General features: G+C 39.7%; 1 protein-coding gene across 8 annotated transcripts in view; it reads left to right on the forward strand.

Annotated features, from left to right (window-relative positions):
* The window catches only part of LOC311264210 (suppressor of tumorigenicity 7 protein homolog), a 60,689-nt gene that overhangs the window by 24,361 nt on the left and 23,319 nt on the right, over positions 1–13,009 (forward strand). For 7 of the 8 annotated variants that reach the window (XM_084364897.1, XM_084364898.1, XM_084364896.1 and 4 more), the window contains one exon: positions 11,441–11,523. In XM_084364897.1, coding sequence (XP_084221023.1) covers positions 11,441–11,523 — 83 coding nt within the window. Of the gene's footprint in view, positions 1–2,299; positions 2,322–11,440; positions 11,524–13,009 lie in introns of those variants that run through there. The other variant, XM_084364900.1, reaches the window with a different exon arrangement.

The following is a 13,009-nucleotide window of genomic DNA, read 5'->3' on the forward strand; positions in this document are numbered from 1 at the left end:
AACATAGCTGGAAAATGTCCTGATGACATGTAATGTAGAATTGTTGATATGATACGAATTTTTTTCTGGCAACTGTGCTGGAGTTCTATACTATAAATATTTCCCTGTTTTCAGTCATTTCGTCAAGAATATCATGGTTGCAGAAATACCGTGAAATATCATGATATTATTTTAGGGCCATCTCACCTCCCCAAGTAATTTAAGATTTATTTGTAAGTCAGCATGTTAAGAATAGAACAACCATTTCTGGAATCGCTAAATATCAACGCTCTCTAGTTAAAACATTTGGAAAATGGTCAGATGTTAAAATTGCACACATTTTCACAAAACTTTGTTTATTAGCAGCATACAAAACCAATGTCAGTGGATTAATGGGAAGCTTGGAGTACTTCCCAGTTCATTGAGTCTTGAGTCATCCCTGGTAGCTATAAAATCCCCCTTTTGGATACTGATACTTCCTAATAACATAGTAAGTAAGAGGCTTGACGGTAAAGATGAGAGAACTCGATGATCTAACCACATAAACCAGTGGAGTGCAGTGGTCTGGTGTCAATTAATTGGTCGGATAACTTGAACCCTCTTCTATGGATAGACGTGGTGAGGAATGAAAACATCACTGTTCTTGGCATATTCCCTCAGCCATAATCATTATGTGTGCTTGGCCACTGATGAAAAGGGAGTTTTTGGGTAGCTTGAATATGATTAACACCCAGGTATGGACAGAATATTATTTGGCTGATACAAGCATCTCTGCTTGGAGAGTATTTAACAGCAGCAGAACACTGTGGTGGAATTAGAACAAAAGGGACACTTGTGATTTCTGACCAAACAATATAACATCTAATTTCTCTGTTGCGTGACTGTATTCAAATTATAGGTCTTTTAGAAAAGGAGGAATAAATTATGGAGCCCGTAATTTGACAAGTCTTCACTGTTATTTTCAGTCTGCCATCATGTTGGTATTTGCACTCTCCAAGAGCCACCGTTCAGCTGTTAACAGAGCAGCTGTACGACTGCCTGCTTTAATTTCTAGTGTAGTTGTAAGTGTAAACACCTGGATTTAAACACTCTTCACTGGCACATGCTGAGATAATCATTTGACAACACAGTAATGACGAGTTTAACTATTATTTTGCATATCTTAGCTTTAAGGGAGCTCAAAAACATTAATTCCCACTCATTTGATTCTTGATTATGCTTTAAAATTGAGGTTAAAATTTGAATTTACATCCTCTTCATTATCAGAATCCTGCTTTCACTCCTGGTTAATACTATTGCTGCTTATGGCTCCAAAAAAAAAGGGGGGGGGGTTCATTGCAGGGCTGTATGTGAAGACTGCTTCATGATAATTCTTCATGGTTGATCTTCAAGGAAGCGCAGTGATAATTGAATCGGTTCAGTGGGATCTCGTAGAGGGAATCACCGCATTTGTCATCATCATGTTCAAACGCTAACGTAGAGCTGCGGCTAACCTTGTCAGCCATTTAATTTCACTGGGCTCTCCTCCATCCTCCTTCTCTAGTATCAGGCAGCAGGCAGAAGGAGGAAAGAAAGTGCCTTGTGACCAGAAGGTCACTGGATCTAATCAATGGATCAAGAGGGAAATCCTGTCTCTGGTGAAAGCAGATGATAATGTTTCACCCTCCCCTAACAACTGCTGCTGATGGGCTCTAGAGCAAGGCACTTAAGCTCAAATTATTCCATTGAAGCTGGTCATGTGGAAGACTGGAATGATACTGGGCTAATGCTAGGAGTAAATGTGTGTTAAACAAGCTAATGCTTTTAAACAGAATGGATTCTTATAAAGGCCCTCTGGATGATTAAATAAATATTTGCATTGTAATAATCAGGACTGAAGGACTGATCCTTGGCTATCTGAGGAAGCTCCTTCATCCATTCTGCTGTAGGGTCATTTAGGGGTTGTCATGGTTACCTCAGCAGGAGGAGACTAAGGAGCACCTGCTCCCGCCCCCTTTCATTAAAATCCATGTTATTGATTGGCTGGACTGGCATCTACAGACCCCCCCCATACTTATTCTGCTGGGTTACTAGCGGGAGAACAGGATAGAGCTGGCTTACAATTGCGTCAGCCTGCTGTCACTCATAGACAGCAGCCAATCAAGAAAAACTAACTAGACCAGGGGCCCCTGCTAGTAAACGTGCTCTATGAAAGACAGCTAGCTGCTGCTTTGACTGCTGTATGGATGTGGACAGCCAGTGGAGACACATAATTATCTTGACTTCTGGTGGCAGAGGGACAAAATCTCACTTTGACCGTTAGTGTGTTGGTGGCTCTGGTGGATGTGTCAGTGGAATGGAGGGTAAGTAATGTGGTGTTGCTTCATTTGGTGCTGCTGCTGACGTGCTGCGTGTAGTCAGGAACTCTACGGTAGCTGTGTTTCTGATCTTTTCCCTTGCAAATGGCCTTTGTATTGTGTACAGCAGGTGGCCCTGTACATTTTGTATTGATATTCATGAAGTGGACGGTTTGCTCAGTGCGTGGGCGAGGGCCTGCTGGCTCCGTGTGTGTGTCTGTGTGTGTTTTTCTTGCCTCTTTATGTCTGAGTTGTATATCTGTGTGTGTACTGTATGAGAGAGTGAAAGCAGATATGTGTGTTTACATTGTGGCTTGTTGAGCAGAGCTAGATTAAACCTGGGGAGAGGGAATGTCATTCAGTCTGTGTATTTATTTTCTGTTGATGTCCCGCATGTTTGTTTTCTTTGTTTACTTTTATCCTCTGCGGTTGTGGAAAATAATTAAAAATAAAAGGTTGTTTGACAGATTGTGTCAGCCTTCGCAGCGTCCCGCAGAACATCTTCTTTCCTTATCCATCAGCCAGCAAGTAAAGCAAAAAAAAAAAAAACTGAACAAATCTCTTTTCCCTCCCTGTATCCTTCCCAGTTGCTTTATTAACATAAAGGTACAATGATAATAATGCAAAAGCATTTCAGGGTTCCACCATGCAATTTTTCCTTGTGTTTAATTTAGAATGCATCACAGGCATCGAAAAAATAACAACAAAACAGTGAAAACACAATTGTTTTACAAACGGAAGAGAACAAATCTCTCTCTTTTCTTGACGCAAATTAGACCAAGACAAATGAATAAAATAAATTGAAAGACTGTCACTCTTTTAAGACGAGCCATTTGGGAATATTTTTACAAATTCAGGATACTATTCTGTCTTCTTGAGAATCAAAAACAACATTTGAAAGCAATAGCTTAGCACAATCTCTTTTTGTAAGTGTTTGACTGCCAAGTTTTCATTTCGGTAATGCTCTCATTGAATACTTGGATACTACTTTGTAAGAAGAGTCCAACTTAAAATCAAAGTTTTGAACTGAGACCCAATGCCGCCATTCTCTTCCACATGTGCATCTTGTAATTTAGGCAGCATGCTGTGACTAATTCTTGGATGATTCTCACTTTGTAATGTGGATCAGGTTCTGTATTTATAGGTTTTGATGTTTCGCATTACCTAATACGACTGTAGAATTGATTTTCCTGGTCTGCTGCAGAGATCTTTTTTCTGACATCTCTTTTGTGTTTTTGCACAGCAAGGGGGAAAAGCACCAGTTCGGCTCTACATCAGTTGTTTGGTAGCCCTTCTACTGGCACCCAAAATAGATATCCAGAATTATAAATGAGAGATTTGGAGTTAGTCCTATCTCTCTCCAACTGATACCATCCCTCTCTCCATGCCTGCCTTCCTTCTCATGTAGAAGATACGTTTGGGGAGTATGTGCTGCATTATTATAACAGGCAGATACATACTTACCTCACCAACCCAGAAACAAACACAAATCTACACACAACAGCACAGAATCTCATAAACATAAGAAAAAACACTGTCTATATAACACATACACCCGTTACACACACTGAGACTAACTTACCTGCTACTGCTGCTGTGACAGATGCTGGCTACACTCCGCCATGCTCAAAGGTCAGCAGAGGTAGTTAGACCCAGACAGGCTCTGCTAGCAGCCCCATCAGTCAGGGCCAGCCACATGAGCCAGGCTATGAAGCGCTCCTTAATCGGCTCTGCCAAAAAACATTTCAAGTATGAGCAGCTGAGCTGGAGTGACTTACAACTCAGGTGAGAGTGCAGGTGGCCTGCAGGATCTTCCAACTTTGCGTTATGTTACTGACATGCTGCTTCCCGTGATAACGTTTGAAAATAATGTATTTCCTTAAGCAGTGTCACTATATCAGAACATGTCTGCTTGGAAACAAAAGGTTTTAGAATAATTTTAGAGTCATTTCCAATCAAGAAAACGGACTAACAATATCTCAGTACCACTTTTTATTTCTGGTAATCATCCAGCAGTCATTTGTCCACTTAACATCCACTAGGCTGTGAAGAATCAATTGGCATGCACTTTGCAGCCTAAAAGATGCTCCACAATGGAATAGATCTGAATTTTGTAGCATGACTCAGTTTTACGACACAGCAGCACTCTTTGTAGACTTGGTGATGACATACTGTAGAACACACATTTGAGCGCTATATGTGAGCTGTAAAACTCGCCACCACATCACTGGTTTCAAAGTGATTCAAAAGGAATTCAGTAACTTGCTTGTAGTACAGCTGTTTAAATTAGATGACCAAAGTCCTGTCACTGATGCTGCAGGATTGAGGCTTTTACTCTGACTTGGCTCCAGTAGTTCATTAACATTGATGTTTTTAAGCTTTTTCTGTGGACCTTTGGCTTTATTTTTTCCATCATTGTCTGACACTGTTTTGTCTCTGTTTCAGCACACTGGATTTTAGAATAAAGCACAATTACATGTGTCATGATGTTTGAGGGTGTTCCCATCAAAAATCAACATCAATCAACAGTCTAGAGTTTTAATTCACAGTCTTACAGTTTTAGGACAATGCAGCAGGACATCTAAACATGATAGGGCTCAGCTCAAATCGACTCGACTCACTTTTGGTACTAGGCACTTTTTTCATTTTTGTTTTTTACTGCCGATTGTACCACCTCAATGTAGGCGGGATTCTTAGCTGATTGTCATAGCAAATCTGGGTGAAATTGCCATGACATCTTCAACGTGACACAAACACAGTGGAATAATGGAGGATGTCTTCTGTTTTTTGAAATCCTTTTATCAGCAACCAAACAGAGGAACATCTGAACCTAATCAGTTGACGTAGTTAAGTGACTGCCATTTATTCAAATCTGTGTCAAGTGAATGAAAAACATATGGTTAATGTGCAGGATCTCCATGTCAAGCAAATAATAACTATTCTCTCTGACTAATCAGTGGTCTTCAGTGTGTTTCTCACCGTTTAGTATTGTCTGAGTTAGAATGAAATCTGAAAGTCCGCACTTTGATCATATATTCATTGTATCATATTCAATATGGAGTACAAAACTAATGAAATGTCTTACTGTCCAACTACTTTGTTATTTCACTGTATAGAGGTGGTCAGCAGTCAGTTTTCTGCATTTAACACTTTTGTTCCAACAGTACTCGATACTGGTCTCTATTGGGGATAAATGTTTAAGTAATCTATGTTGCCAAAAGGCAATATATCTGTTGTAGGGTAGTATATGTGTCAGCCTTTTTAGACATATACTCGTAGCAATATTAAAGTGTAAGAGTTTTTCATGCATATATAATGATAAAGACTTCTCATTTGTTCTCTTTTGCAGTTAGAGGACATAGATCTAGCTTGTGTGTGTGACTGTGCATAAATGAGAGTCATTGTATGTTTGAATGTGTGGGTATTCACGTGCGCCTCAGTGTGCGTCTTTTATCATTCCGGTCATGGCAGCAGTCTGCCGACCGTCCCCTCTTCAGTAAAGGTCACATCTCCTGTTGTCTCCGGTGACATTTAGTCTCGAGTCTGTCTGTTAGAATTTGTCCCTTGAAATCATCACGTTATCCCCCCAACATGCTCTCTGGCTGCCTCCTGATATAAACTCAGTGGACTGGTATCAGCCAAAGAGGTCACATGCTTGAATCATGGCCCACCAATGAACATTTGTGAATGAGAAACATCCCATTAAAAAATGTTGGACCAGTTCTGAACGGTTAGTTAAATCAGGTGATAGCAAATTAATTGAATGCAAGTTTGATCTTTGAATGTCAGAGTTGTTTATTAATCAGAAAAGGCCAGCTGCTCAAATGTGAGGATCATCTACTTTTCTGTTTTATATTATTGAAAATTGATTATTTCGGGGAGATTTGTACAAGAAAAGCAATTTAAAGATGACACTCAAGGCTCCTGAAACGTATTTTCCGGCATTTAATGATTAAAATTTTGACTTGGGGCTCAGAAATAAGGATTGCCTGGTTGCCAGGGCTAAGGAAGTAGCTAAGGCGTGAGCCATCTTGCTTCCTTTTTGCCTTAATGAAAAAAAAGTGAAACAAACCAAAAAAAAAAACACATTAAGGTTGAACCCTGTAACTAACAGACACTGACTGCTTTCCAGGACTTGTTGTCTGAAAATGTGTGTCGTCATCCTCATATTTAAATGATAACACATCTCTCCCTTTCCTATAATAGGAGCTTTTCCCTCCAACTTTGAGTGTGGCATTTCAGAAAAAACCATAAACACTTCTCATTTCTGATTTTGTCAGACAGCACGTCTTAAGAACTAGGTCTGACTGAGCATAAAGCGACACGCACTCAATGACAACAGGACACATGGATACACAGACGCTGTTTGAAGCAGTGGGCTTTCAGATAAATCAACCAAGACAACCTGAAGCAAAGCTCTCAACCCCAGTTGCTCAGTTGTAGCTGATGTGGAGAAGGCTTGCCTACGGTTTTACACAGTGCCCCAACACCCCCATCGTTGTTTTGCTTTGTTTAAAAATAAGTCAGATGTTCGATGCTACAATTACAAACTGAAAAGTTTCTACTCGGTACAGCAGCAGCACCAGAGTTGCAGAAGTCACACCTCAATTATCACATCACAAGAGTAAGAAGAGTTGACCGACAAGATGATGGTGGAGGATTTGTTGTCAAAGCGAAAAGCAAAGGGCCTGTTTAGCAAAATTTTGGACATAGACCAAATGCAAATAAGGAATTACTGACAACTCTGATGAGGGAAAAGGAGTTGGTTACATCACTGAGAAGGTGGAGATGTGCAGGCTGTCCCCTGCAGCTCTTCATTAAACATTTAGCTGGCTGCAATCAGTGGGCTGATTTTAAAACACACAAATGCCACATTTGCTGAGAAATATCCTGAGGAAGAGTTCTATGTAGTTTAAGTGTTCAAAAACACATTCCTGAATCTTGATAGCGGTGAGTGTTTTTACTTTTCACTGACTTGATTGATTGTTGCTTCATTCACTGCACACAAGGAGGGAACAGGCACATTCAGTCTCAGTGACCTTGTTATAAACTGTACATGGCACAAGTACAGCAGAATGACTCAGTCTATATATTGTAAAATGTATGACAGGTTTTGGGCAGTAGTTGAGCAAACCATCATGCAAAAAATGGAGAAGCCAGATGTCTTTATGGAATAGTATATTTGTAATTATGCAGTCTCACAGTTACAATCTCAAAGTTCAGTTAAACTCTCCCTAGAAATGAAGTCCCATGAAAGGGGCTCTCTTATCCACGTTGCCATGACACATGAGCACCTTTTTTGGCTTCAAACTAAAAGTTAATCATGTGACGTTGCGGCTTAAAACTTTGGTTTATTTTACTTGATCTCAAAATGGGACTTTAATGTTAGAACTTTACCAGAGGATTATGTAATTAAATTACACAAGGGGGATGAATGATGTCCAGGTTATCCAGTTAGGATTACATTGGCCAAAGGGTAAGGGTTGTAGATATTATAAATCATAGCTAAATTCCTGATGAATCAATTTAAAAAGCGGGACATTTTTAATGAATATACTAATCACTTCATCGCTTGTTTTGGAAATTAAATCTGTGACTTTAAGATTATGCCCATTCTGCTTTATTGTTTTATGTGAATAGACCGTATGTCAATTATGACCAAAAAAAAATTGGCTTGACGAAGATGAGAAAGTCTATCGCCAGCCAGACAGCAGTATCCTCTCATCGGTGCAGGCTGACAGCAGCTGTCGGCCCTGTTTGACCACAGGCCAATCTGAAAGACCCTTTTCTGCTTGGACAAGAGCCTGCACTTCACAGCAATGAATAGCTGGCCAGCTGCACTTAGTTTATGCACGTGAGTGTGTTTCTGTGTGGCTATGAGGCTGGGGTTCATATGAGTGGGTTCTTTGTCCCACCCTCCCTATCTTCAGTGTGACTTCTAGGGAATTAACATGACAACCCAAAACCCCCACCCATATGCAATGATCTGTCAGTCGAGGAGAATCCCAGAACTTTAAGCCAAATGTAGGTCGGGAAGTTTCCCAAAACACTAATCTTGGAGAAGTAGACAAGTCTCCATTACTGCAGTGGCGTCTTCCAACAATATCTGCAGGTTTCGGTCGGCTTCAATGCAAGCTGTCCTAATAAGTGAACGATTTTCTACTTGTACCTTTTCTTTCTGTGATACATTACTTTTGAAAGCAATGTATAGCAAATCGGGGAGAGCCTGTGCAGTTCTCTGTTGCTCCAACACTCATGCCAAATTTCAACTTTGGAAACAACTGAATGGGAGATATACAGGACTTTACTTCATGAAGAGTGCCCCTGCGTGAGACCATACACTGAACAAAGATAGAGCAATTATTATGCATCTGTAGCCACCACGGGTGCAACTTACAATTATTTTCATTATCCATTAACTTGTCAATTATTTTCACTTTAAAATATCAAAAAAAAAAAGAAAAATGCTCATTATTATTACCCGGAGCCCGAAGTGATGCCTTCAGATAGCTCCTTTTGTCCTGCCAGCAGTCCAAAGACTCTTCATTTACTGTAATAAATGACAAATAAAAGCAACAAATCCTTATGTTTAAGATGTCAAAATCAGCAAATGTTCGACATTTTTGCTTGAAAAATGACTTGAATGATTAATCAATTCTCAAGATATTCGGGAACTAAGATTCTTTTGAATCTATTGAAAAATGATTGCAACTCCACTAGCCACCAGCAGGACCACCGGTCAGTAGAATTACTTAAAGGAACTTCTAGTTTCTTTTTCTTTTCTGCCATTCCTGTCAGCTCTGATAATATTTTACTCAATACCTTAACTGCTGACATTTGGGAATGTAGTGACTATGATGGAGAATGGCTAAACATGAGAATGCACAGGTCAACCATTCACGGAATTAGACTTCAATTTTAAACACTTTCACCATGATCTCTAAAAGGCTTATTTAAGAAGCATAAACATTCATGATTTTTTTTGGCCAGGTGTACCGTTCACAAACATCTTCCCTCACACTTCTGAGGGCTCTTTGTTTAGTGTTCTGAGCAGCCATAGATGTTTCGTTTGAGGAGTCGGTTATCAGTTAATCTCTCTAAACAGATCATTGTTTATATGCCGTCCCTGGTACGTCGTCTTATTCACATAAGCCTGTTTTTCTCAAATTTCTATGGCTTCTATCAAAAAGAACCCCTCTTCACCTGTATCCATCTCTACACGGCCAGTATTGAACCATAAAAGCAGGCCTTCAAAATCATAATCCACCAAAGACAGAATTTTTTAGTCAGAAAAATGCTCCAGTGTTGTTGTTGTTTTAAAACTGAAAATAGTCCTCAGATAATGAATAGAAAGGTCACAGCTCCAAATATCATCTACCACTTTTGTAATCAGTGTTTTTTTTCTCTTGTAGAGATGTGTGTGAAATTGAAAACACAAATTGAAAACAGATGGTGGAGGACGACTCTGTGACACTGTTTTGTTGCTTCATCCTGGATAATAATATCACTAGTATTACAGCTAAAACACCTTAGTCACACTCATTCCCTCCAACAGTTCCAGCAATTACTAAATGTTGACCTCATTTAGATCACCAAATAATCTGCTACATAAACTATAAATTCAGTAACTTTTAACACGATTGGAAGAGTAGAAATGTGTTAATTGTGTAGAAACCTGACATTGCTGTCAAAGGATTGAAGACTGATGAGTGATGAAACGTGGCCTGACATTTGTGGTGTAAAGTTTTGGGTTTGTTACGTTAAACCTATGATACTTAGCTGTATTTTTAATAGTACACTCTGACATCTATCACATTTTATTAGAGTATAGTAATAGTGTACAATAGTAGTGAATCTGTAGCCTCTCACTCACTGCAAAAGCCAGCGTTAAAGGCTACAAGTCAAATGCTGGTAAATTGACTGTTTCTAGTAGGACTGCACAGCTGATCAAAATATTATTAAAATTGCAATGTGGCCCAGTGAATTTCCAAATCAAAGAAGCTGCAATCTTTGGATAAAGGTAAAATTGAATGATTGTGATTCACTGTGCATGTTGCCCACAAGTATCAAACTCCCATGTATCCTTTAAATGGGCTGAATTATGTAATATTAGACAGACGACGGGTATTGCACATCCTGCCATGTGACTAATGTGCAAGCCTACATTGTGCTGTCGATCCTGAAATGATATAGTATGCAGTCCTTATCTAGTTGATATTATTCCTCATTAAAAGTTGTGTTTTTAGTAACATTTTGTTAATTTGTTGTCGGTCTCAGTTTAGGCTACCAGTTAAAGTACAACTCCACCAATTTTACACTTAAAAGTTTACAGGTCTTGGGGAGTAATGCTGCGTGTGTGAAAAAGTAGTACAAAGCCTTTTTTGGCTTTGGGGGAGTTGCATGTAATAAAGATAAATTGACTCTGGTAATGTCACACAGTGGCTAAATTGAATTGTGGGTAATGTAGGCTGCCGGTTTTGAAAAGGAAAAAGAATACATGTAGTAAAAAAGGTGATATCTCTGTTTCTGCTGTGCCAGTTTTGAACATTTGTGTTTAAACTTTCCACAATGGGTTCAACAGTATTTTAGGAGTGCAATGCTAGACCACTCGGCTTTTTCAAAACCTACGTTCCCCACAATGCAAGATAGCCACTGATGAAATCACCAGAGGCAATTTATCAGATTACATTCAGCTTCCTCTGGAGCCACAAAAGGCTTTAAACTACTTTCTTCACATATGCCTTAAGCTCAGTTTCCGTTTTCTACCCAGAGTGCATCCTCAGTCTGTAGTAAGGCTTACCCTGGTCCCCTGGTGTTGTGTAATGTCACATCTGAGCAGCAGGGCTCTCTGGGAAATGCCAAAGCCTGCATGTGGATGACGTGTTGAAGCATGAAACGTTTCATGTCTTGAAATCATAAATGTCCTTGAATCCTCTGAGTCTTTTTGATGTTTCTCTTGCAGTCTTAACTAGTCCTCTGTGCAGACATGACCCAGTTTCATACAGACACACAGCATTTGAATCTACAAATATCTTTTCTCATGTATCCTCTGTTGGTGTAGAAGGAGGTTTTTGGTATCTAATTGTAAGCTCTAACCCTTTCTTCTGTTTGTGTCTCCTCTACAGTAAGCATGTTTCTCAACACCTTGACACCCAAGTTTTACGTGGCTCTGACGGGCACTTCCTCCCTCATATCAGGACTCATATTGGTAAGAAACTTACTTAACTTTAAAGTAAAAGTTGATGTTCCCTGACAAAGCTTTGATATCATTTGTTGGAATATGTCTGTGAGCCTCTTGGATAATGACTGCTATACTTAAGCTTCCTGCTGTCATAATCATTGCACGTTGTTCTGGTGCATCAGCTAAATTTAAAAATCACACCTTAAGGTTGGTGACTGTGCACTCAGACTTGACATTCTCATTCATAATGTTAGAAAGAGAAAATTAATTTTCAAAGATGGCTCCCCAGGTGACTTGATGAGCCCAGGATGTAATTTGTTCGGACTATAATCATAGGTTCAGAGGCCACGAGGTGCTGAGGAGAGAGGAAATCTATACTCATTTGGTTCTTCATAAAGGCCCTTTCACACCGCCGACGTATTTTTCGTGCGAATAATTCGCGCGTCAAAATTTTTTTCCGAACCCCGGTTTTCATCACGAGTCCTTTCACACCGACCCGAATGTGTCGCGGCGAAAATGCGACATAATTTTTTTTCGCAGCGAGGTCTATTTTTCTGAGCTTTTGCCCGGCTACTAAACGCATCAACCAATCATGTAGCGTGAAAAGGAGGTACGTCACAACCCCGACGTCACAACACTGTGAGAACAATGGCGGACCTACTAATTACCTGCGTCTCTCATCACCCTGTCTTATTTGAAAAGGGACACAACACTTACAAGGACAACGCATTAAAGGATAATGTGTGGCAAAGCATCGCCGAACATCTTGGCTATCAAGACAGTGAGTTGTTGATAGATGTAGTAGAGTTGGTAACAGGACGGCAGCGGCACAACAATGCCGGTTTTGCTAACGTAAACAAACCGGTGTATACGTGAGGGATAATCAAGGAGTAGGTTATCGACGGGAGGTAAAGAAACACACAATGATAATTTTAATGTCGTCCCTTTTTTATGATTTTAGTTGAGGATGCAAAGAGACTGTGGAAAAACCTGAGGGACACGTATGTGAGGAAAAAGAGACGAGGAGTGGGCAGGCAGGGAAAGCAAAGAAGCAGTGGAAATACATGGATGTTATGTCTTTCCTGGACACATCCACAGCTTTCAGAAGGTAACATTAGCAATGGTGTTTAGTTTACCTGTAGTTAATAGTCAAGCGGGGTGTCTACAGGTAGTTTTTTCAAATAGTCTTTCTCCTATGGTCTGTTAATTAGTACACATTATTTTTTCATTTGTATCATGTGGGTAAATGATGCACTGTACATCATTTGTACATTAAAATTGAGTTGTGTAATTTGGAACTGACTGTGCACTAATGTAGTATGCCCTCTGTCCAAAGCTGTTCTCAACTTGTGTGATAACTAGATTCAACAAATATGCAATGTAGTTTACACTGTTTTGTTTGGTATTATAAGACACTGTCCACCTCGGTAGGCTACATACACACACTTTATAACTATTGAATTGATTATATTCTTCACCGCTTTTGCACAATGCATATTTCAGCCTGATATGC

The sequence above is a fragment of the Pagrus pagrus genome (assembly GCF_965226575.1).
Source record: "Pagrus pagrus genome assembly, chromosome: 10".
NCBI lineage: Eukaryota > Metazoa > Chordata > Actinopteri > Spariformes > Sparidae > Pagrus > Pagrus pagrus.